Source organism: Pristiophorus japonicus, chromosome 15 (assembly GCF_044704955.1).
Source record: "Pristiophorus japonicus isolate sPriJap1 chromosome 15, sPriJap1.hap1, whole genome shotgun sequence".
Lineage (NCBI taxonomy): Eukaryota > Metazoa > Chordata > Chondrichthyes > Pristiophoridae > Pristiophorus > Pristiophorus japonicus.
Genome location: NC_091991.1, coordinates 8,850,185 through 8,874,817, shown reverse-complemented (window position 1 = coordinate 8,874,817; position 24,633 = coordinate 8,850,185). Strand labels below are relative to the sequence as shown.

General features: G+C 44.4%; 1 protein-coding gene across 11 annotated transcripts in view; it reads left to right on the top strand.

Moving 5' to 3' along the window:
* ppp1r12a (protein phosphatase 1, regulatory subunit 12A) overlaps nucleotides 1–24,633 on the top strand; it is a 212,502-nt gene that overhangs the window by 77,372 nt on the left and 110,497 nt on the right. For all 11 annotated transcript variants that reach the window (XM_070900112.1, XM_070900111.1, XM_070900119.1 and 8 more), the window contains exon 3: nucleotides 17,866–17,984. In XM_070900112.1, the coding sequence (XP_070756213.1) occupies nucleotides 17,866–17,984 (119 nt within the window). The remainder of the gene's footprint in view (nucleotides 1–17,865; nucleotides 17,985–24,633) is intronic.

Sequence of the window (24,633 nt, the reverse complement as noted above, 5' to 3'; positions counted from 1 at the left end):
TCGAACTCTGAGTGCTGTTTGTGAAAGACTTAATTTGTGTATTAATGTAGTGTCAGCTTGGATGAGTGGTCACACTCTCATCTGAGTCAGAAGGTCTTGGCTGCAAACCCCACTCCAAGGACTGAGCACATCATTTGAGCTGATCTACTTAACCACAGCTGCGAGTGCTAGGGCGAAGGGTGAGACACAAGCCAGAGTTGGAGGAAAGCAGAGATCTGTAGAGCTGGTGGAGGTAACCGAGATGGGGAAGCTTGAGGTCATGGAAGGATTTTAACACAATGACCATTTTAAATTCGAGGCATTGGTGGATCGAGAGCCAGGGTAGGCCAGCGAGCACAGAGGTGAGCAGGCCTTAATTCGGGTTAGGATACAGCCAGCAGACTTTTGGATAAGTTCAAGTTTATGGAGATAAGGAATATGGGTGAGCTTTGAAGTAGTCTAGTCTGGAGGGAACAAAAGCATGGAAGAGGGTTTCAGCAGCAGCTGGGATTTAGCGATGTTAACATAACCCTTGTTCAGCTCAACAACTCTGAGCTGAAGTTCCTTGAGATGCAGACACTTGCTGTGGACATGGTCGTCCGGGATCACGATGCTCTCCACAAACTCACATGCTGCAGTTGCGAACACCACCTGTACTGCCATCCCCGTATAGCCTTGATTATTTATTTAGTTAATTAAAGTTTATGTATTTAATTAACTTAACTTATAGTTTAGTTTTTAACTAATTACTAGATCTAGTTTAAGTTTTAGGTAGATGACATTAAATATTTACCTCTAACAAAGCACTGCATGAATTGGAGGCAAAAAGCAGCACCTTCTTGTCCCTCTGCTCCAAATTGCCCCACTATCCAAATTCCTAACTTTTAACACTCTGTTTAGAAGTGCTCCGTTTAAGATCAATCTGTGTAGACCACTGTTTGTGGAAATAATGTTGCCTAGGATGGTACAGCAAGATGCTGTTAAATGCTAAGATAGCTCTAAAAGCAATCCTCTGTTTAAAAAAAAAAACTAACATCGTTCTATCGCAATAGGCAAAAAATGCATGTATTTTACATCAAACTTGTCTCACCTGAAACCCTCCCATCATAAAAACTCTCCGTACCATGCATTCCGATTTCAACATCCTGTTAAATAGGCATGTTGCTAGTTAAAGTCAATGACAGAAGTTTGGAAAGGGATGTGCTGAGGCGAGCATCTGTGTTTCTATACGCAGGCAATAATGAGTAGCATTGCATAATGTAGTTGAGGTATTAAAATTATGCATTTCTGGGTGAGATGCTTGTAGAAATTGAGCAGCATGTAAAATTATGTAAATAATATCAAAAGGAAATGACAATTTTAAATTCAAGGCATCGGTGGATAGAGGGCCAATATAGGTTTGCGAACACGGGTGGGGGGAGGGGGGGGTGGAGAGAGAGAGAAACCTGCAATTAGAATAGATATGTTAAAGAAAGACTTGCATTTATCTAGCGACGTTCATGACTACCGGACGTCCCAAAGTGCTTTACAAAATACTTTTTGACTGTTGCAAAGTAGAAAAGTCAGCAGCCAATTTGCACACAGCTAGCTCCCACAAACAGCAGATAATCTTTTTTTACTGATGTTGATTGAGGGATAAATATTGGCCCAGGACACCAGGGATAACTCCCCTGTTCTTCGAAATCGAGCCATGGGACCGTTTATGTCCACCTGAGAGAGTAGATGGGGTGCCTCGGTTTAATGTCTCATCCTAAAGACAGTACCTCCAACAGTGCAGCACTCCCTCACTACTGCACTAGAGTGTCAGCCTGGATTTATGTGCTCCAGTGTCTGGAGTGGGACTTGAACCCACAACCATCTGACTCAGGCAAGGGTGCTACCCACTGAGTCACGGCTGACATGTTGCATTTAAACACCTGGAAGTGGCTGATCTAACCGTGTGGTCTAATATACTCAGCATTGCAGATTGTTCACAATTAAAGTTGCCTGGTAAAGACAAAGCATGTCATCACAGTGAGAAACCAGGCACAAATTGACCATGGCAGCAATCTCGCACGACCTAGCAGCCTATTTGGCAGAATGCTTTTTTTCTGGGGCATTGGAACCGGTTCTGGGGGAGGTGGGACCAGTACAAACCGGACGGTCTGCACCTGGGCAGGACCGGAACTAATGTCCTAGGTGGAGTGTTTGCTAGTGCTGTTGGGGAGGAGTTAAACTAATATGGCAGGGGGATGGGAACCAATGCAGGGAGACAGAGGGAAACAAAAAGGAGACAAAAGCAAAAGACAGAAAGGAGATGAGGAAAAGTGGAGGGCAGAGAAACCCAAGGCAAAGAACAAAAATGGCCACTGTAGAGCAAAATTCTAAAAGGACAAAGGGTGTTAAAAAAACAAGCCTGAAGGTTTTGTGTCTTAATGCAAGGAGTATCTGTAATAAGGTGGATGAATTAACTGTGCAAATAGATGTTAACAAATATGATGTGATTGGGATTACAGAGATATGGCTCCAGGATGATCAGGGCTGGGAACTCAACATCCAGGGGTATTCAACATTCAGGAAGGATAGAATAAAAGGAAAAGGAAGTGGGGTAGCATTGCTGGTAAAGGAGGAGATTAATGTAATAGTTAGGAAGGACATTAGCTTGGATGATGTGGAATCTATATGGGTAGAGCTGCAGAACACCAAAGGGCAAAAAACGTTAGTGGGAGTTGTGTACAGACCTCCAAACAGTAGTAGTGATGTTGGGGAGGGCATCAAACAGGAAATTAGGGGTGCATGCAATAAAGGTGCGGTAGTTATAATGGGTGACTTTAATATGCACAGATTGGGCTAACCAAACTGGAAGTAATACGGTGGAGGAGGATTTCCTGGAGTGCATAAGGGATGGTTTTCTAGACCAATATGTCGAGGAACCAACTAGGGGGGAGGCCATCTTAGACTGGGTGTTGTGTAATGAGAGAGGATTAATTAGCAATCTCGTTGTGCGAGGCCCCTTGGGGAAGAGTGACCATAATATGGTGGAATTCTGCATTAGGATGGAGAATGAAACAGTTAATTCAGAGACCATGGTCCAGAACTTAAAGAAGGGTAACTTTGAAGGTATGAGGTGTGAATTGGCTAGGATAGATTGGTGAATGATACTTAAGGGGTTGACTGTGGATGGGCAATGGCAGACATTTAGAGACCGCATGGATGAACTACAACAATTGTACATTCCTGTCTGGTGTAAAAATAAAAAAGGGAAGGTGGCTCAACCGTGGCTACCAAGGGAAATCAGGGATAGTATTAAAGCCAAGGAAGTGGCATACAAATTGGCCAGAAATAGCAGGGAACCCGGGGACTGGGAGAAATTTAGAACTCAGCAGAGGAGGACAAAGGGTTTGATTAGGGCAGGGAAAATGGAGTACGAGAAGAAGCTTGCAGGGAACATTAAGACGGATTGCAAAAGTTTCGATAGATATATAAAGAGAAAAAGGTTAGTAAAGACAAACATAGGTCCCCTGCAGTCAGAATCAGGGAAACAAAGAAATGGCAGACCAATTGGTTCGGTATTCATTAAGGAGGACACAAACAACCTTCCGATATAAAAGGGGTCAGAGGGTCTAGTAAGGAGCAGGAACTGAGGGAAATCGTTATTAGTCGGGAAATTGTGTTGGGGAAATTGATGGGATTGAAGGCCGATAAATCCCCAGGGCCTGATGGACTGCATCCCAGAGTACTTAAGGAGGTGGCCTTGGAAATAGCGGATGCATTGGCAGTCATTTTCCAACATTCCATTGACTCTGGATCAGTTCCTGTCGAGTGGAGGGTAGCCAATGTAACCCCACTTTTTAAAAAAGGAGGGAGAGAGAAAACAGGGAATTATAGACCGGTCAGCCTGACCTCAGTAGTGGGTAAAATGATGGAATCAATTATTAAGGATGTCATAGCAGCGCATTTGGATAGAGGTGACCTGATAGGTCCAAGTCAGCATGGATTTGTGAAAGGGAAATCATGCTTGACAAATCTTCTGGAATTTTTTGAGGATGTTTCCAGTAGAGTGGACAAGGGAGAACCAGTTGATGTGGTATATTTGGACTTTCAGAAGGCTTTCGACAAGGTCCCACACAAGAGATTAATGTGCAAAGTTAAAGCACATGGGATTGGGGGTAGTGTGCTGACATGGATTGAGAAGTGGTTGTCAGACAGGAAGCAAAGAGTAGGAGTAAATGGGTACTTTTCAGAATGGCAGGCAGTGACTAGTGGGGTACCGCAAGGTTCTGTGCTGGGGCCCCAGCTGGTTACACTGTACATTAATGATTTAGACGAGGGGATTAAATGTAGTATCTCCAAATTTGCGGATAACACTAAGTTGGGTGGCAGTGTGAGCTGCGAGGAGGATGCTATGAGGCTGCAGAGTGACTTGGATAGGTTAGGTGAGTGGGCAAATGCATGGCAGATGAAGTATAATGTGGATAAATGTGAGGTTATCGACTTTGGTGGTAAAAACAGAGAGACAGACTATTATCTGAATGATGACAGATTAGGAAAAGGGGAGGTGCAACAAGACCTGGGTGTCATGGTACATCAGTCATTGAAGGTTGGCATGCAGGTACAGCAGGCGGTTAAGAAAGCAAATGGCATGTTAGCCTTCATAGTGAGGGGATTTGCGTACAGGGGCAGGGAGGTGTTACTACAGTTGTACAGGGCCTTGGTGAGGCCACACCTGGAGTATTGTGTACAGTTTTGGTCTCCTAACTTGAGGAAGGACATTCTGGCTATTGAGGGAGTGCAGCGAAGGTTCACCAGACTGATTCCTGGGATGGCGGGACTGACATATCAAGAAAGACTGGATCAACTGGGCTTGTATTCACTGGAGTTCAGAAGAATGAGAGGGGACCTCATAGAAACGTTTAAAATTCTGATGGGGTTAGACAGGTTAGATACAGGAAGAATGTTCCCAATGTCGGGGAAGTCCAGAACCAGGGGTCACAGTCTAAGGATAAGGGGTAAGCCATTTTAGGACCGAGATGAGGAGAAATTTCTTCACCCAGAGAGTGGTGAACCTGTGGAATTCTCTACCACAGAAAGTTGTTGAGGCCAATTCACTAAATATATTCAAAAAGGAGTTAGATGAAGTCTTTACTACTAGGGGGATCAAGGGGTATGGCGAGAAAGCAGGAATGGGGTACTGAAGTTGCATGTTCAGCCACGAACTCATTGAATGGCGGTGCAGGCTAGAAGGGCCGAATGGCCTACTCCTGCACCTATTTTCTATGTTTCTATGTTAAGCTAGTGAGTTGTCAACTCTTTAATCTCCATAAGGTTGCTCAAGGACCTGGGGGTCCTTGTACATGAAACACAAAAAGTTACTATGCAAGTACAGCAAGTAATCAGGAAGGCAAATGGAATGTTGGCCTTTATTGCAAGGGGGATGGAGTATAAAAGTACGGAAGTCCTGCTGCAACTGTACAGGGTGTTAAGACCACACCTGGAGTACTGCATACAGTTTTGGTCTCATTTAAGGAAGGACATACTTGCATTGGAGGCAGTTCAGAGAAGGTTCACGAGATTGATTCCTAAGATGAAGGGGTTGTCTTATGAAGAAAGGTTGAGCCTTTTCACAAATTGGAGTTTAGAAGAATGCGAAGTGATCTTATTGAAACATATAAAATTCTGAGGGGGCTTGAACAGATAGATGAAGAGAGAATGTTTCCCCTCGTGGGGGAATCTGGAACTGGGGGGCATAGTTTCCGAATAAGGGGTCGCCCATTTAAAATGGAAATGAGGAGGAATTTCTTCTGAGGGTTGTGAATCTTTGGAATTCTGTACCCAGAGAGCTGTGGAAGCTGGGTCACTGAAAGTATTTAAGGTGAAGATAGACAGATTTTTGAAAAATAAGGGAGTCCAGGGTTATGGGGATCGAGCAGGGAAGTGGAGCTGAGTCTATGATCAGATCAGCCATGATCTTATTAAATGGAGGAGCAGACTCAAGGGGTCAAATAGTCTACTCCTGCTCCTATTTCTTATGTTCTTATGTATGTTCAATTCTGCAGTCTTGAAAGGATACCTGCTTTGAAGAGTATGTCAAGTTAAATGTTCATCTTGTTAAATTGAAGATGGATTTGTATTGTGATGAACACAAAACAAAAAAAAGCTTGGTGTTGTGTTTTCACTTTGTAAGCAGAATAAGTTGGTAACTAATGTGTGGTACCAGTGATCTTGTCAAAGAACTTGAATAGGATTTGCAGTTCCTTCCATGTCATCTGGGTTGCAGTGCTCTTGATGGTGATTCTATTGACTAATCCACTGAAGTACCACACTGGTGTACCACAAGGAGAAACCTTGCACAAGACAGGTTTGGATGAAGACGTGCCTTCAGTATCGCTGTTATTTTGTCATTGCTAAGCCAATATCCTGAAATTCTCTGAACTACCACTTGCGGGAGCACCATCACCAGCACCCTCTCATGGGCAACTAATGGACAAGAAATGCAGCCTTGCTGGTGTCATTCACACTCTGACAACAACTTGAAAGAAACCCACTTAGTTATCCTTTCACAGTGCCACCTCACTGTCACTTTGATTATAGCAACCAGCTGTTAAATGGCTCCAGTGTACTCGCCTTGACTACTCTTCCTGGTAACACACTTCAACTGTGTGAAGAAATACCTCATGAAATTTTGTCTTCAATTTGTCCTTCACAGTCCTGGCCCTTTACTCGCTTGTCCTGTGCTGGTGGGTTTGCACCCTCCATCTGCAACTTAACTTGTACATGTGCCGTGAGAGTGATATTTGGTGATGGATGATTGTACTAAGTTCTCCTTTTATTCCCATGTAAGTGACTTACTCAGAACTATACGGATCAAGGATTAACAATGTAATAGTAGTTGTAGGTGACTTACTCCCGAGATATGGGAAGGACACTCAAAGCCTCCCTGACAAAGTGCGACATCCCCACTGACACCTGGGCGTCCCTGGCCCAAGACTGTCCTAAGTGGAGGAAGTGCATCTAGGAGGGTGCTGAGCCCCTTGAGTCTCATCGCCGAGAGCATGCAGAAATCAAGCGCAGACAGCAGAAAGAGCATGCGACAAACCAGTCCCACCCACCCCTTCCCTCGACTAACGTCTGTCCCACCTGTGACAGAGTCTGTGGCTCTCGTATTGGACTGTTGAGCCACCAAAGAACTCACTTCAGGAGTGGAAGCAAGTCTTCCTCGATTTCGAGGGACTGCCTATGATGATGATGATGACTCAACTCTACGGATCAAGGACTAATCATTTAATGGTAGTTGTAAGTGACTTACTCAGAACTATTCGGATCAAAGACTTGATAATTTAAAGGTAGTTGTAAGTGACTTAGACAATCCCAGTGCAGTGCTGCAGGCATGAGTTCGGGGCCCAGAAGCGGCGAGAGCATGGGCCAGCCCACACTACGATATGTGTGTGCACTAGGTCCATGCAGCAGAGCTGGTCTCCAGTCGTCTTGGGTAATCCTTGCCACTGGACTAAGACCTAGCTCTGTTAAGCCCATGTGGTGGCTGGTGTGCAATGGCCACCACACGTTTAAAAAAAAAAATCCATGCACAGGCATCTTCCACCCTTCAATATGTAGGTCGGGATCTGGAATATTAGCTCCTTCATTGAAACCACATATGAACTGATCCTTTTTTGGCGTGGAAGCAAGTCATCCTCGATGCGAGGGACTGCTTATGATGATGACTCAGAACTAGATGGATTAAGGGCTTTGATAATTTAATGGTAGTTTCTTTTGCTACATAATACTTTGAAGTTGATACTTAAACCAAAAGGTGTACAATTTTGAACTTTGCCATTTAATTAAAAAGCCAGAAGAATCCAGAAATGCATTTTCTCAAACACTTTCATTCCTAAAAGTTGCTAAACTATCTTGGTTTGCTTTCTATAGTTAAATTTAACTATGGAGGTGCTCTATTACTTGGCTTGAATTTACAGGTGAACTGCATCTAAACAAAGTCTTGACAAAGTTATACTTTTAATGCGTGAGTGAGGAAAAGTAACGCACAGTTAAGATTGGGTTTGATTATATAAATTAGGCACAGGTGAATTTTTAAATAGCTTAAAATCTAATTTCCAAATTTAAATGATAAAAATGAATGTCTACGTTATTCGGTCTTTGACATTGGGATTTGAAGAGGAAATTATTGACCATGCCGTGTGCCGTGACATTTGCTAAATTTCTTCAATGTTGGGATCATTTTTACTACTTATCAACATTTACAGCATCTCAATGACGGACAGTAATTTTGGGTCCATTGGTATTAAAGATGTTGGGCTCAAGGCTCGGGGAGAATTAATTTTCAAGCATTGAGGTACCAATAACTGTTTGCAATGTTGAACGTTTCTTTTGCCTTGAGTGGGGAACGATTGTGAAATACGTATATTGCCATAACTGTTGAACTCTTTCAAAGTCAGCAGCAATACTGTAAAATCTGCAATAACCAGTGTTCATAATGGAATTTCCATGTATGAATATTTTAGTATTTTATTTTTTTAAATTGCCTTGTTTTGAGAAATGTGGGGTTTTTTTGCAACTTTTAAGGTAACCTAGGGGAAAAAATGCCTTGATTGGTGAGCTGAAGACAAAGGATTCCTTGGACTCGACACTGTGACATACTCTGTTTTATCTGAAGTTTGCTGCACTGTAAGGGAGATGTAAACATAAGCAGCTTTCAAAGAGTCATCCTCTTTGTTTTCAGCAGGGAAGAGCCAAGCAGCTGCATGTCATTCTTGTTATATTTGTGTTGCCCTGAATTTTATCGTCATTGGGCAGAAAGAGCTTGTTAACCCGAGCTGTTTCGTTCGTGTTTTTCTTGTCCTTTTGCTCATGAAAGAACATGTTAAAGAAAGAACTTTTATTTGTATAGCGCCGTTCACGTCCTTGGGACACCCTAAAACGCTTCACAGCCAATGATGTACCTTTCCAGTGTAGTCACTGTTGTAATGTAGGAAACATGGCAGCCCGGGAATGTCCCACAAATAGCATTCAGATACATGATGGATGTTTGTGATGTTGGTTGAGGGATAAATATTAGCCATGTCGCCAGGTGAATTGTTCTTTGAATAGTGCCGCGGGATCTTTTGCGGGAGAGCAGACAGGGCCTCGGTTTATCATCTCATCCAAAAGAGGGCCCCTTCCTCTGCAAGGCATGGCTCCTCCCTCGGCACGGCACGGGAGTGCCAGCCTAGTTCACTGAAGTTGATTGTGGCTTCGCGCAAGTAGCTGTTCTTCATGCGAGTCTAGGTGGTGGTTATTGAGCTATTGGGTCATCGTGGCCAAACTCAGTCCTGTTTTCCCATTAGGGGTTACTGAATAGAAATGAAAACCCTAGCTATGCATTTTAAAAAAAAAAGTAAACTGAAAGCTGTAAACCCTGCAATATTTCAGACTGAAGGCACTCCAGTTTGGAAACAATAAAGCTGGCATTGTACAACAGGTCTCTCAACATCTGTGAAGGGAAAAGGCAATTAATGATGGCATCATATCTTGGTGCCTGTACGTGAATTCCCATAGCTTCTCTCTAATCTTGACCTTGAAACAAATCAAACACAAAGGGATCTGGATAATTTGGGATGGTGAAATGCTATGTGGCAAGTGGCACTGCTTCCCAAACCTCCCGAACAACAACATTGAAACCGGACAATACAGCAAGAACCCTCGGGACATGGCCTGTTCTGGATAAGGGATTTTTTCGGACAAGGTGTGGTCACTTCAAATTGGATGGTACAGGCACTGAGCGAGAGGATATCGGGGATGGATGGTTTGGGGCTGGGAGTACGCAAGAGAGATCATGGGGGGTGGGCGGCAGGCCAGCAATTGTGGGAGTCGGCAGCGAGGAAGGACTTCAATTTGTTCATGTTAGAGTTCTGCGCGTGCGTCACCTGATGGCCGGGAATGGTTCTGGATAAGGGAGGTTCCAGCTGTAACGGATATGAGCAGATATGGAATGGAGTCGCCTGGGGTTGAGAGAGGTCATCGATTGGACACCTCTGTCCTAAGCCTTTAATCCTGTGAGCGCGTTGATCCTTGAACAATCTGCAGGCACTTGTCGGCCGGCGAGCTTAAGCTCATTTCTATCTTTGTCTTTCACATGCTTGGAAGCCTCTGAGTTGGCAAGTTCATTTTCTCCCTCAAGCTAACTCATAATAGTTTTCTGAGACCTTACTGGAAGGTTGGATTTTTCCGCAATGAAAAGAAAAAAAAAAGGAAATCTGAAATATCAAGAGAACATGCAGGAACTACACAGCAGTTCCATCAGCATGTCAAAAGACACAGGGTCTGAATCATAGAAATCATAGAAATTTTCAACACAGAAGGAGGCTGGGTGAAGAACTTTCCCCTCAAGTCCCCTCTAAACCTTCTACCAATTAATTTAAATTGATGCCCTCTGGTTGTTGACTCCTCTGCTCCCAAAATGTGAAGCCATTGTCTATTTTCAGATACTGATGGACCTACCATGTATAACCAGCAACTTTATTTTACTGCCTCCAGGTTCTGATCTTGGGCAAACAAACCCAGTATTTATTGAAGCCTACCTGCCTCATTATAGTATGACAACAGGGAATCCATTTATTTCAACACCAGAATCTTATGTAATGCAGTATGAGTATTTGGACGATTTGAGTTTATTTATTCTTGTCAGGTGCCTTGAGCGTGCAAACGATGAATGACCTCAATTTTCAGTAAGTTGATGTTTGGATCCCACAGGGGACACAGTTAAACAGCGTGTAGACAGTGCAGGGAGCCTCTGGGAGTACGAGAAAATGTTACTGCTACAGTGGGCTCTTGCAGACTATTTCAAAGGACAGCAAAATGGTTTTGCAATTCTTCAGTTTTGCTCAGCGTTACCAGTATAAACTTGCTGCTGTAAATGATGTGCAGTTCGGGCGAAACTGCATTTTGTCCTTCATCACTGCTCAAATCACTCCCATGTTTCATGCCGCCTCTGAAGTAATGGCAGAAACTAGACTCGCTTTGTGAAAATGACAACCATAATAGGTCCTTTGGCTGTAGTACTGTTCTGACATGGCACCAAGCCAGCTCAAACCCAGTCGATGGCTTTTAGCATTGTCAGCAGCTTTTAACCAGGCAGCTTCTTACTGATTTACAGCCATAGAAGTTTGCAGCACCCAAGAAGCCATTGGGCCCATTAAACAGCGTATTTAAATGAAGATCCTTCAAATAGCAATTGGGTGCGTGGGATCACAGAGCACCATTAGTCTAGGAAACTCTGGGTTTTAGTTTTTTTTTAAAAAAACAGTCTATGGGTGGATGTTGGCTTGTTCTGTCCCAAACGAGTTGAACTCATCTTCCCACAGATTATTCAGACAATGCGATCTGTAACTGGCTCCGAACATAAGGATTCATGGCTTCATGTCGGGGTCAAAGAATTTTCTCCCCAAAAAATACTCAACCTTCAGTGTGGGACAAAGCCACAGCCAATCACTCGCACTGCCATTTCTGGCCTTGTATTAAGTTCCATGCTGCACTTTGCAACCGCTGGGTAGCAGTTTTCATTGAGGCACTTAGCTGATATGAGATCACTGAGGGTTTAGCCAAACTGGCAGCCAACCAGGTTACAAGGAGACTCATTTTTGTGGTAGCTTCCAAGGTCTCCTGATTACAACTTGTTGCAAGGTGCATCCTTAAGGTGCTGCTTGTCCTATTGCTATCATAGAGTGGTTACAGTACTGAAGGAGGCCATTCAGCCCACTGAGCCTGTGCCAGCTCTCTGCAAGAGCATCTCAGCGAGTTCCCTTTCCCCGTAGCCCTGCAAATTATTTTCCTTCAGGTACTTATCCAACTCCTTTTTGAAAACAGTGATTGAATCTGCTTCCACCACCCTTGCAGGCAGTGCATTCCAGATCCAAACGCTCGCTGGATTTAAAAAGTGTTTTCTTGTGTTGCCTTTGATTCTTTTGCCTATCACCTTAAATCTGTGTCCTCTGGTTCTCGACCCTTCAATGGGAACAGTTTCTCTCTATCTACTCTGTCCACCCCCCTCGGTCGCCTCTGCTCTGAGGAAAATAACCCCGACTTCTCTCGTCTATCCATGCAACTGAAGTCCCTCATCCCTGGAACCATTCTCATAAATCCTTTCTGCGCCCTCTCTCAGGCCTTCACATCCTTCCCAAAGTGCAGTGTCCAGAATTGGACACAATACTCCAGTTGAGGCCGAACCAGTGTTTAAACAGGTGGTTCATAATATCCATGCTTTTGTACTCTGAGGGCTGGAATTTCGTCAGCCTTTCTGCTGCGTTTTTCGGCGGTATTCCTCGTTTTCGGTGGAAAAGCACCTGGTAGGAATTCCATCGAAGTGTTCCGCTGGCAGTTTTGAAATACAGCTGGGGAGCAGACCGCCGGCGTGCAACAACTGGTAAAACCGCTTCCGCCCGACTTTGGTGGTAGCAGTGATCCGGGGGCGGGGGGGGCGAGTGAAACCAGCTGGAGCAGCCCTTCGATCGACAGTAGTTAAAGTTTAAAAAAAAAAAATTATTTTGCAACGATTCACTGTTGGGCAATTAAAAAAAAATTCATTGTTTTGAAAAATATTTTGTTTTCCCCCTCCCTAGGCCCAACTCGTAGCCTCAGACTAAATTTGATGAGGAACGTGTTTTCCGCCGAGAATCCACATATAACGCCGATTTTTCCCACCTGGTGGATTTCCCCCCCCCATCTTTTGATGACCTTTCCGTCGTTCTTAATACAATAATCATAGCAGTTTTTTGGGCGGTAAACCAGTGGTGGTGGATTTTGATCAAATTCCAGCCCTATACCTCTAATCATGAAGCCCAGGATCCTGTTAGCTATTTTAAGTTTGTGAGTTCAAGTCCCACTCCAGGGGCTTGAGCAGTAAATACAGTGCTGAGGGAGTGCCGCACTGTCGGAGGGGAAGTACTGAGGGAGTGCTGCACTGTCGGAGGGTGCCGTCGTTTCGACGTTAAACCGAGGTCCCGTATGCGCTCTCTGGTAGATGTAAAAGATCCTATGGCACTTCGAAGAACAACAGGGGAGTTATCCCCGGTGTCCTGGCCAACATTAATCCCTCAATCAACATAACAAAAACTGATTATCTGGTCATTATCACATTGCTGTTTGTCGGAGCTTGCTGTGCGCAAATTGGCTGCTGCGTTTCCCCACATTACAACAATGATTACACTACAAAAGTATTTCATTGGCTGTAAAGCGCTTTGACACATCCGGTGGTTGTGAAAGCTGCTCTTTAAAGGCAAGTATTTTAACTGCTTTCCCAACTGTCCTGCCACCTTCAACGATTTGTACACATATACCCCCAAGTCTCAGTCCTTGCACCCCCTTTAGGATTGTACCCATTAGTTTATATTTCCCCTCATTCTTTCTCCCAAAATGTATCACTTTGTACTTTTCTGCGTTAAATTTCATCTGCCATGTGTCTGTCAATTCCACCAGCCTGTTTATCACTCCCTCCTCCTCACTGTTCACTATACTACAAATTTTGTGTCATCTGCAAATTTTAAAATTGTGCCCTGTACATTACATCCAAGTCATGAATATATATCAAGAAAAGCAGAAGTCCTAGAACTGACCCCTGAGGAACACCACTGTATACCTTCCTCCAGTCCGAAAAACAACAGTTCACCACTACTCTCTGTTTCCTGTCACTCAGCCAATTTAGTATCCATGCTGCCACAGTCCCTTTTATTTATTTTTTGTTATCTTTGAGTGCTCTCCAGTTCATTAGCTACAGTGCTACTTGTGGCTTTAGGGGCGAATGGTAGCATCTAGTTTTGTGATGGTTCGCACAACACTTTTCAGCTTAAACCTTTTGCTCTGAGAAATCATCATTTCTACGTCCTACAATGATGAAGTATAAATTGGGCTGCCATCTCCTGCCTCAAATGAGGTGGGTGTTTCTGTGGAAGGGACCTAAACTTTTCAGGACATGCATACAAAACTTCATCTGGTCTAGTTTTGATGTTTCTCAAGGAGTGGGTGTGTAATGAGTAAGTGTGATATGGACTTACCCACACAATGAGGCTCTGTCCTACTTGCTGTATTTCAGAATGATTAACATTTTTTTTTAAACCTTGTACCTTTTGTGAGCACCTGGTTGGGATATAAAATGTGCTGGGAGGTTGGTCCCATCCATGGCAAAGTGCAGTTGTGTGAATTGGAGCAGTTGTGTAGTGGTGAATCACTTGGAGTTGATCAGATCAGCCATGATCTTATTGAATGGCGGAGCAGGCTTGAGGGGCCAAATGGCCGATTCCTGCTCCAATTTCTTATGTTCTTATGATCTCGTCCTAACTGGTTGCTGAAATTCCGTTGCAGGAGTTCTGATTGGTAGAGCAGTAGCCTCTGGGAGGGGAAATGTCATTTGATGTCGTCCCACAATCTTTGGATCCTTCCCAAGATAGAAGCAAAGGAAAAAAACCATCGTTGTATCCCTCAGTGACCAAGTATGTCATTTTCAAATGACCTGCCACGCCACATCAAGTGGCTCGTCAGGATCTGCTTTCTTGGATATGATGCCTTGGCTATTGAGGGCGCTAGCCCTAAGTGTCGTGTCCACACTACTGGCATCCAGGCTTACGATGTCAAGCACAGATTGGGTTGCTGTTCCGGGGACTAGTCAGCAACGTGTGGTGATGTTTTCGCATTTTTGTGGCATCTACAAATGACTGAAGCCCCCACTTTATAGTTGTAAACAGCAGATAGGCTGTCCAGAGGTAACATTTTTTTTAATTTATCATTCGCAGTCCCTCAGAGTCGAGGAAGACTTGCTTCCACTCTTCAAATTAGTCCTTAGGTGGCTGAACAGTCCAATACGAGAACCACAGTCCCTGTTACAGGTGGGACAGATCGTCGTTGAGGGAAAGGGTGGGTGGGACAGATTTGTCGCACGCTTTTTCCACTGCCTCCGCTTAATTTATGCATGCTCTCGGCGATGAGACTCGAGATGCTCAGCGCCCTCCCGGATGCACTTCCTCCACTTAAGGCGGGCTTTGGCCAATGACTCCCAGGTGTCAGTGGGAAGGCTTTGAGGGTGTCCCTGTAAAATTTCCTCTGCCCACATTTGGCTCGTTTGCTGTGAAGGAGTTCCGAGTAGAGCGCTTGCTTTGGGAGTCTCGTGTCTGGCATGCGAACAATGTGGCCTGCCCAGTGGAGCTGATCAAGTGTGGTCAGCGCTTCAATGCTGAGGCTGTTGGCCAGGTCGAGGACGCCAATGTTGGTGTCCTCCCAGGGGATTTATCGGATCTTGCGGAGACATCATTGGTGGTATTTCTCCAACGACTTGATGTGTCTACTATACATGGTCCATGTCTCTGAACCATACAGGATAGCGGGTATTCCTGCAGCCCTGTAGACCATGAGCTTGGTGACAGTTTTGAAGGCCTGGTCTTCGAACACTTTCTTCCTCAGGCGGCTGAAGGCTGCACTGGCGCCTGGGAGGCAGTGTTAAATCTCGTTGTCACTGTCTGCTCTTGTTGATCCGAGGTATGGGAAATGGTCCACATTGTCCAGGGCCACGCCGTGGGAAGACAGCTACTTAAAACATGCAGTGGAATCCCTAATTTAGAGTAGATCTACAGGCAGAATCCCTCAATGCAGCTCTTTTTAGCATGAGTTTCTAACATGCAAGTGCTAAATCTTCATGGCTTTGAGACTGAGTAACCAGGGCCAGATTTTCATAGACTTGCATCATAGAAGTTTACAGCACAGAAGGAGCCCATTCGGCCCATTGTGTCTGTGCTGGCTGAAAAAGAGCTATCCTGCCTAACCCCACTTTCCAGCACTTGGTCTGTAGCTCTGTAGGCGATGACACTTCTGGTGCACATCCAAGTACTTTTTAAATGCAATGAGGATTTCTGCCTCGATCACCCTTTCAGGCAGTGAGTTCCAGACCCCCACCACCCTCCTGGGTGAAAAAGTTCTCCTCAACTGAGCTCTCATTCTAATATTGTCCCTAATTATTTTGTATATGAGCTTTGTGTGTTTGAGATATTTAAATGGGGTATCCTTCCGAATCCAGAGAGGTGTGGAGTATCACAGAAAATTGCACTGGCTCTTTGCACTGAGCAGAATTTAGTTATAGTGCTTCAGCTCCTAGCAAAATTATTGTTGTTCTACACAAATAATATTATGCCCTGAGATTTATTTAATCGCCACTCAATATTAGACACTTTTTTAGTATGAAACTGAAAGACCGGTGAACCAAGTTTCAATGGTGGTGTCTTCATATGATATGCACTGCTACTTTGCTAACTTGATGTACGCAACTGGTTGGGCAGAGTGCAGGAGGGATAGTCAATGTATTAGTTTTTCACTTCAGGTAGAGAGGTCTCAAATTAAAGCTGGATGTGTGCCTGTACAGCACTGCCAGGTTTCAAACTGCGCAACCTATGTTTAACTTGGATTTACATATAACTTGCTGTGGGATTAATTCTTGTACATTCAAGTGCAGTCAAGATAGTTGGTAGGTGTGCAAATGGTTGCTGCCCAGAGACACAGCATTTGAGAATATCGAGTGATGGAACAAGTAGTTCTGCGAACTAGCTTCACCTTTTGGATTGCTAAGAGCGTGGAGTCTCAGGGTTTGGGCCAATGTGTTGTGTGGGGATTTGGAGATGAAGAACCTTAGAAGCTGCCAGTATTTTTTTTTCATTCATTGGATGTCGGCATTGTCGGCATTGTCGGCAAGGCCCTAATTGCCCTCGAAGCTGGTGGTGAGCCGCCTTTTTGAATAAGTGGCTCGCCAGGCCATTTCAGAGGGCAGTTAAGAGTCAGCCACCTTGCTGTGGGTCTGGAGTCACATGTAGGCCAGACCGGGTAAGGACGGCAGATTTGCTTCCCTCAAGGATATTGATGAACCAGATGGATTTTTACGACAATCCGGTAGTTTCATGGTCGCCATTACTGATACTATACAGATTTATTTCATATAATTTTTGAATTCCCCAGCTGCCATGGTGGGATTTGAACTCGTCTCTCCGGATCAGTAGTCCAGGCCTCTGGATTACTAGTCCAGTAACACCATGTATGTTTGAGGTGTTCAATCATGCAATCGAATGATGGATAAATTAGGACTGAGTAATAAAGTGCAATGCTATACAACAGAGAAAAGTATTTGTGTTTTTAATTCCAACCACTGTCACTCGGTGTTCATCAGGGATGAGGGGACAGATTGCTTTATTATTGACTATTCTGTTATCAGGGAATTCCCCCTGCAATACATTCTCTCTCTCTCTCTCTCTCTCTCTCTCTTACACACACATATTTTGCTCTTTAATTCTGGTCCCACTCTACAGTGGGAAACTACTGTATTGGATGCAGCTTCAATGGAAAAGAGCGGTGTTGGGACAACAACTATAAAACACATGGGAGGTAGGTTTAACAGTGGGGAGAAAGTGCCTAGAGTAGGAGAGTAATACTGTTGGATTAATCAAGGTCCTAGAGGATTAGAAATTTGATAAGGAGCGTGGTTGAAACGTAACAAATATGGAATGGTTAGAAGAATTTTGGAAGTGATTAATGAATGCAATCAAATGGTTATATACTGAGAAAACTTGCCTACACTTGGAAAATTCAATAAAACATCCAAGAATTATATAAATTTAATTAAAATTTAATCTCCATAAGAGGAAATGAATTGAAACCTTTCTGTTAGGGATTAAATTCATGTGGTAATGAAGATGTTGGATCTGTTTAAGCTTGTGCTTAGTCTAGAATTGATGGAGATCATTTTTCTCTCCAGCAAATTGATCATTTTTAAAATTGGAATTAAATGAAAACCTTAACTGGCATTATTAACACACATTTGCCGTTTGTTTTTAATGGAATTGAAGTGAAATCCAATAAAGACTCTTTCTTTTGAACCTAATTTTGCAGGTATTTAATTAGTCGTGGAGCAAATGTAGCGGCAGTGAACAGTGAAGGAGAAACTCCGTTAGATATAGCTGAAGAAGAAGCCATGGAAGAGCTCTTGCAGGAAGAAATTAGTAGGCAAGGTAAGAACATGGGCCCTGGTGGAAAGCATCTCAACATTGCTCTATAGCTGCTGTTAACCGTTCCATGCAATCAGCGGGCAACTTTCAGAATTTGGGATGGTTCCAATATAAATTAAATTTGGAATTTTTTTATCCTAAGTGGCCAATCTTGCTGGAAAAATCATAGTAAACCTTTCCTTTTGAGTTTATTAATTGTAGAACCCAAATTGCCTTGCTTTCCCATGCCTTTTAAGATTGTAGCCGCTGGTGTCCGTCTTGGGTTCCTTTTCTCTTGCTGTCTGCGTCAGTCACACTAAGCTCTACTTTGTTCAACATTGTTGAGCCTCAAATCTGCAGTACTTGCGAATTTTGGTTTGTACCTGGTTCTGAACCTTGCATTAAGCTCAGCGAGCACTTCAGTGGCACTAATTGCAATGCAAAGCAGCTTTGATGTTCTGACATTCGGGATGGTTTTCTCCTGTGTAAATTCTGTCGGTATTTCTAAGGTGACTGGGAATGTCATGCTTCAGAAAAATCCATCGGGTTGAGATGGTGCACACGATCTGGGCACAGTATCGATCTGACAACGGGCACCTGATCGCCCACAGGAGTCATTTCACCCTTGCGTTTTAGTTTCCTCAGACAAACAAAAGGGGCAGCAGGAGGTCTCTTTCATTAGGTTTGGTCCATCAGGTATCACGCAACAGGCCTTCTGGCCCAACCAGTTCGTGTAGGTGTATATCTTTGAACTGTAGCCCTGATCTAATGTGCCTGCCCTGATACCGTATCTCCTTCAGCCATCTATCTATCCCATTCTTAAATGTTGACATGGTCTCTGCTTCAGTCACTAAATCTGGCCCTGTATTTTAGACATTCGCAACTCTCTAGAAAAAAGTTTCTTCTGTGCTAATTACTACTATTTTACGTTTACATCCTTTCATTCCAGACTCCCCAATTACTAGAAACTGTATGTCTATCTGTCCTTCATAATGGGAAACATCAATGTTGAATCATTCCTTAATCTTGTGTTCGAATGAAAACAGCACCGGTTTTTCCAGTCTTCCATCATAGAATAGAATCATAGAATGGTTGCAGCACAGAAGGAGGCCATTGAGCCTGTGCCGGCTCTCTACAAGAGCACCTCAGCTAGTCCCACTCCCCGCACCTCAGCTAGTCCCACTCCCCCTGCCCTTTCCCGTAGCCCTGCAATATCTTTTCCTTCAGATACTTATCCAATTCCCTTTTGAAAGCCACGATTGAGTCTGCCTCCACCATCCTCTCAGACCGTGCATTCTAGATCCTAACCCCTCGCTGCGTAAAAACGTTTTTCCTCATGTCGCCTTTAATCTGTGTCCACTGGTTCTCGACCTTTCTACTCTGTCCAGACCCCTGATTTGTATTTCCTCATAGCCGGCAGCATTTTAGTGACTCTGCACTCTATTCTTCCCCCCCCCCCCCCCCACCCCATTGCCTCCACAAATAACGATGATCATAGTAAAGTTCAGTACAGATTCACCATTGCTTATATTCTATACCTTTCATCATAAAACCCAGTATTCTCTGAGAATTTGTTACGACTTTATCCAATCGAGGCGCTGCTTCTAAGTTCTTGTGAACATGAAGTCTAAATCCTTCTGTTCTTGCACATCACCCAACTTTCCCCCATTCGGAGTAGAATTATTACTTTTATCATCTGGCATGCCACCTTGCATTTACTAATATTGGATAAGACAACCACTAACCAGCACAGGTTCACGTCTCAACAAATAGTGTGGGTTACTCTGACGCTAGTGTCTCTTACTGTGTTCTGAAGGCATATGGCCGTGTTCCAGTCTGCCTCTTGCCTCTGTTATCTTCTAATGTGCTGTGATGCCTCCTACTGTTTTCCTGGGGATGGTTGAAAAAAAGAATGCATTTATATAGCATCTCATGCAACTTGGAAAAGGCTTAAAGCGCTCCTCGTGCAGTAAACTGGCTTGAAATGCAGTGACTTAACGAAGACAACACAGCAGTTGTTTTGGGTAGAGCAAGATTGCACAAACATTAAGATAAAAGATCAGTTAATCATTTTTATGCTTGGGGCGCCAGAAGAATTTTCTTGGTGGCCTGACCACAAAATAACAGAGAACTAATCATTCATTTCATTGCTTCTCTTCGATTGGTGAGAGATCGTAATCTCATTTTATTTCCCGAGCCTCTGAAACAGGGAGGTGGGGCCTCATTTAGTTGAAAGGGCAGCACTCCTCGAGTACGGCACTGAAGTCTTTGGTGAGGTCCTGCAATGGAGCTGGAACCCTCACGTGATTCGGACATGAGGGTGACATCAGCTGACCCAAGCTGGCGGCAGGTTGCCGAGTTACCAGTGCCCAATGAGCAGTGGTTTAGGCTCTTTTGTGACCAGAGGCTGTTCATGTTGTGGATAAAGGTTCGGGTGCCTTTCAGAGGGACAGACAGCTCTGTGCTTTTCCTGTTTGGGTACCCTCCACGTTGCATGGGGTGAGGTAGTTGATGAGGAATTGCGTCCCATGATATGCAGTTGAATTCTACCAAACAGGACTGTGCCATATTTTATTCAGAGTGTCGATGAACCTATTAAAAGGAAATTGGTAGCAAATCTTTGCAACAGTCATTCAGCAATTGAAACAAAGCAGACGCTTTAAAATAATTCCCAGATGGTTGAAGTTTGAAGTGCTGCTATGGCCAACTATTATTTGGAATGATGGCTTGGAAAAACATAGATCTTCGACCCATCCAGTCTGTTCTTTCCATAGTCTGCGTTGGGGGTGAGAGGAGGGGGAGTTTCTTGCAGTTTAGTTTACTTTAGACCTGTGTCCTTCAATTCCGTGCAGAAAAGTCCAAATTATTTTTTAAGTTGATGCCTCCCCTCCGTTTGTTTGCCTGGCAATGAAAACTACTTCAGCCCTGCGAGGCACTGAGAACCCAGAGCCTTCAATGTTGGGATTGCCTGTTTCACTCTTAAGCACACGCAATCTTTTTGAAAGTAGGTTGTCCAAAATTGTATAGAAACTCCAAATACTTTCTTGGGACTTAGTCGGGGCCCTGGATGCGAGTCCTAGTAACTGAGCAGAATGAAGGAACAGAAATGACATCTACTTCTTTTCCTTTATCACCGTTGCCAAATCACATTCTTTCATTCCGTGCACCATTTGTTTCCTGTTTTAATATAAATTGCCTTGTATTAATAGGCATCAAAATCATTTCATGCTGCCCTCATTTTGTATTTGTCCAACTTTTGTGAAGAATTCTACATACTGGAAAATTAATTAGTCAAGCAGAATTTTAAAAATGTCATTGAAATGTGGGTGACCCTGGCAAGGCAGTATTGCCTGTCCTTACTTTAAAAAGAAAGACTTGCATTTATATAATGCCTTTCATGACCTCGGGCCTTCCAAAGTGCTTTACAGCCAGTGAAGTACCTTTGGAGTGTAGTCACTGTTGTAATGTGGGAAACGCATGCATCTGAGAGCAGACCTCAGTTTAAGGTCGCATCCGAAAGATGGCACCTCCGACAGTGCAGCGATCCCTCAGCGCCGCACTGGAGGGCCAGCCTCGATTTTTGTGCTGGTTCTGGAATGGGCTTGAGCCCACAACCTTCTAACTGAGGCGTGAGTGCTACCCACTGAGCCCCAGCTGACTCAAGAACACGAGCCAACCAACGCTACATGTAGGCCAGACTGAGCAGGGGCGCCAGGATGCCTTCCCTGAAGGACATTAGTGAGTTAGTTGGTGTTTTAGGAAGATTCTTGGTCGCTTTCTTGGTCCTTTCCTGGTGCCAGCCCAGTTTTATTGAATGCAGTTTCACCACTGGTGATCTCCGAAACATATAAAATTCTGACGGGATTGGACAAGTTAGATACAGGAAGAATGTTCACGATGTTCAGAACCAGGGGTCACAGTCTAAGGATAAGGGGTGAGCCATTTAGGACCGAGATGAGGAGAAACTTCTTCACTGAGAATTGTGGAATTCTCTACCACAGAAAGTTGTTGAGGCCAGTTCGTTCGATATCTTCAAAAGGGAGTTAGATATGGCCCTTATGGCTAAAGGGATCAAGGGGTATGGAGAGAAAGCAGGAATGGTGTACTAACGTTGCATGATCAGCCATATTGAATGGTGGTGCAGGCTCGAAGGGCCTACTTCTGCACCTATTTTCTATGTTTCTATGTTTCATGCTTCCTCTGTGGAGTCATCTGCAGTAAGTCATTCTTTGCTGGCACACGATGGCTAAATTGGCCATTTGATACTGTTACACTAATCTCCGACTATCACTACCTTAGATTTGAACACTCTATTAATGAGGTAAGAATGTAAAACAAAATGACGTTTGTTTGATACAAGAGCAGGAAATGCATAGCATCTAAAAGGCAATGGTTGCCAATTTGGGTGTCTCCCTTATCAGAATTCTGGTTTTGATCATTGCGTTAATAAATAAGAGTATACAAACTGTTTCGATAAAGGGTTACATTCAACAGATTTGGGCATTCGCAGTCGTTTCTCGTCCTTTTTTTTTACAATTTCTGACTTCTACTGGTCTTCAGCTTTCTTTCCATCTCAAGTATTTTTTTGATTTGTATTTCGAGGTGGTCAGAAATTTAAATTCATCACAGACACTCTGCGGAGCTTTGAGAGCAGAAATTTGTAGCAATGTTGTCAGTCCTCAGTGAGAATGAAGTATGGGCTCCCAGATGTGCAGTGCTATACTGATCTTCGAACACACTCCTCAGGCAGCCGAAGGCTGTGCTGGTGCACTGGGGGCAGTGTGGAACCTTGTCGTCGATATCTGCCCTTGCTGATAATAGGCTCCCCAGGTATGGAAAGTGGTCCATGTTGTCCAGGGTTCTTGATGACTGGGAGGGGCTAGGCTGTTTGGCGAGGTCAGGTTGGTGGAGGAACTTTGTCTTATGGGTGTTTAGTGTATAGTCCATGCTTTCGTACACCTTGGTGATGACTTGGAATTCATCCTCTGTGCGCAGACGCAAGCATCATCCGCGTATTTGTAGTTCGACGACAGAGGATGGGGACGGTCTTGGATCTGGCTTGGAGGTGACGAAGGTTGAACAGGTTCCCACTGATTCTATACTTTAGTTCCATTCCAGCGGGGAGCTTGTTGAGTGTAAGGTGGAGCATTGCAGCGAGGAAGATCGAGAAGAGGGTTAGCGCAATGATGCAGCCCTGCTTGACCCTGGTTCGGACGTTGATTAGGTCTGTGGTGGATCCGTTGGTCAGGATCACGGCTTGCATGTCATCGTGGAGCAGGCGGAGAATGGCGACAAAATGGAGGAGGACACGCCATAGTCCCTCGTGGTTAACAGTGTCAAAGGCCTTTGTAAGGTCAAAGAAGGCCATGTACAAGGGTTGGTATTGTTTCTTGCATTTCTCTTGCAGTTGTCGTGCCGTAAAGATCATGTCTTTTGTACCCCATGGTGGATGAAATCCACACTGTCTGATTCCGGGAGGAGCTCCTCCGCCACGGAGAAGACGGTTGAGGATTCTAGCGATGGCTTTCCCAGTGGCTGACAACAGGGAGATTGTTCTGTAATTGCCGCATCATGGCTGTCGGCCAGCTGCTGAATCTCCTGTGCTTTCTCCACCCACCATGTATTCTTTCGGTCCTCAAATCTGGCACCAAGGTCGACAGGGCTGTAGTGATGCCCGCTCTCCTATATGGCTGAGTCGTGGACCAAATGCAGTAGAGACCTCAAATCGCTAGAGAAATACCACAACGAATCCTCCGCAAGATCCTGCAAATCCCCTGGGAGGACAGACGCACCAATGTTAGTGTCCTTGATCAGGCCACCATCCCCAGCATCGAAGCACTGACCACACTCGACCAGCTCTATTGGGCGGGCCACATTGTCCGCATGCCGGACACGACTCGCAAAACAAGCGCTCTACTCTGAACTCCTACACGCAAACGAGCCCCAGGTGGGCAGAGGAAACGTTTCAAGGACACCCTCAAAGCCTCCTTGATAAAGTGCAACATCCCCACTGACACCTGGGACTCCCTGGCCAAAGACCGCCCGAAGTGGAGGAAGAGCATTCGGGAGGGCGCTGAGCACCTCGAGTCTCGTCGCCAACAGCATGCAGAAAACAAGCGCAGGCAGCGGAAGGAGCATGTGGCAAACCAGACTCCCCACCCACCCTTTTCTTCAACGTCTGTCTGTCCCACCTGTGACAGAGACCGTAATTCCTGTACCGTCACCTGAGAACTCACTTTTGGAGTGGAAGCAAGCCTTCCACGATTTCGATGGACTGCCTATGATGATGTTACACTGTGAGACGATTCTATTCTTCATGTCCTGTAACTTGTATAGATCAATCTTTGGATAATCCAGAGAGTGTGGGAGGAATATCCTTAGTCATCACAGCTGCAGTGATTTCACCTGTAATCGTTTTAGGTTTGACAAAACAGGTGACTATTCATGTGACTCATCTGGTTACACGATTGCCTCTGAGTCAGAATGTCACAGATTCTAGAGCCTCATTCCAGGACTTGAGCACCTACTCTAGTCAAACTCTTCTGTTCACTACCGAAGCAAGGCTGCATTATCTTTCGGATGAGATGTTAAATCATGGTTCCCCCCCATTCTGTCTGCTGGTGGACTTTGAAAGCACTTTTTAAACAAGAACATGGAGTTCTTCTGTCTGAAC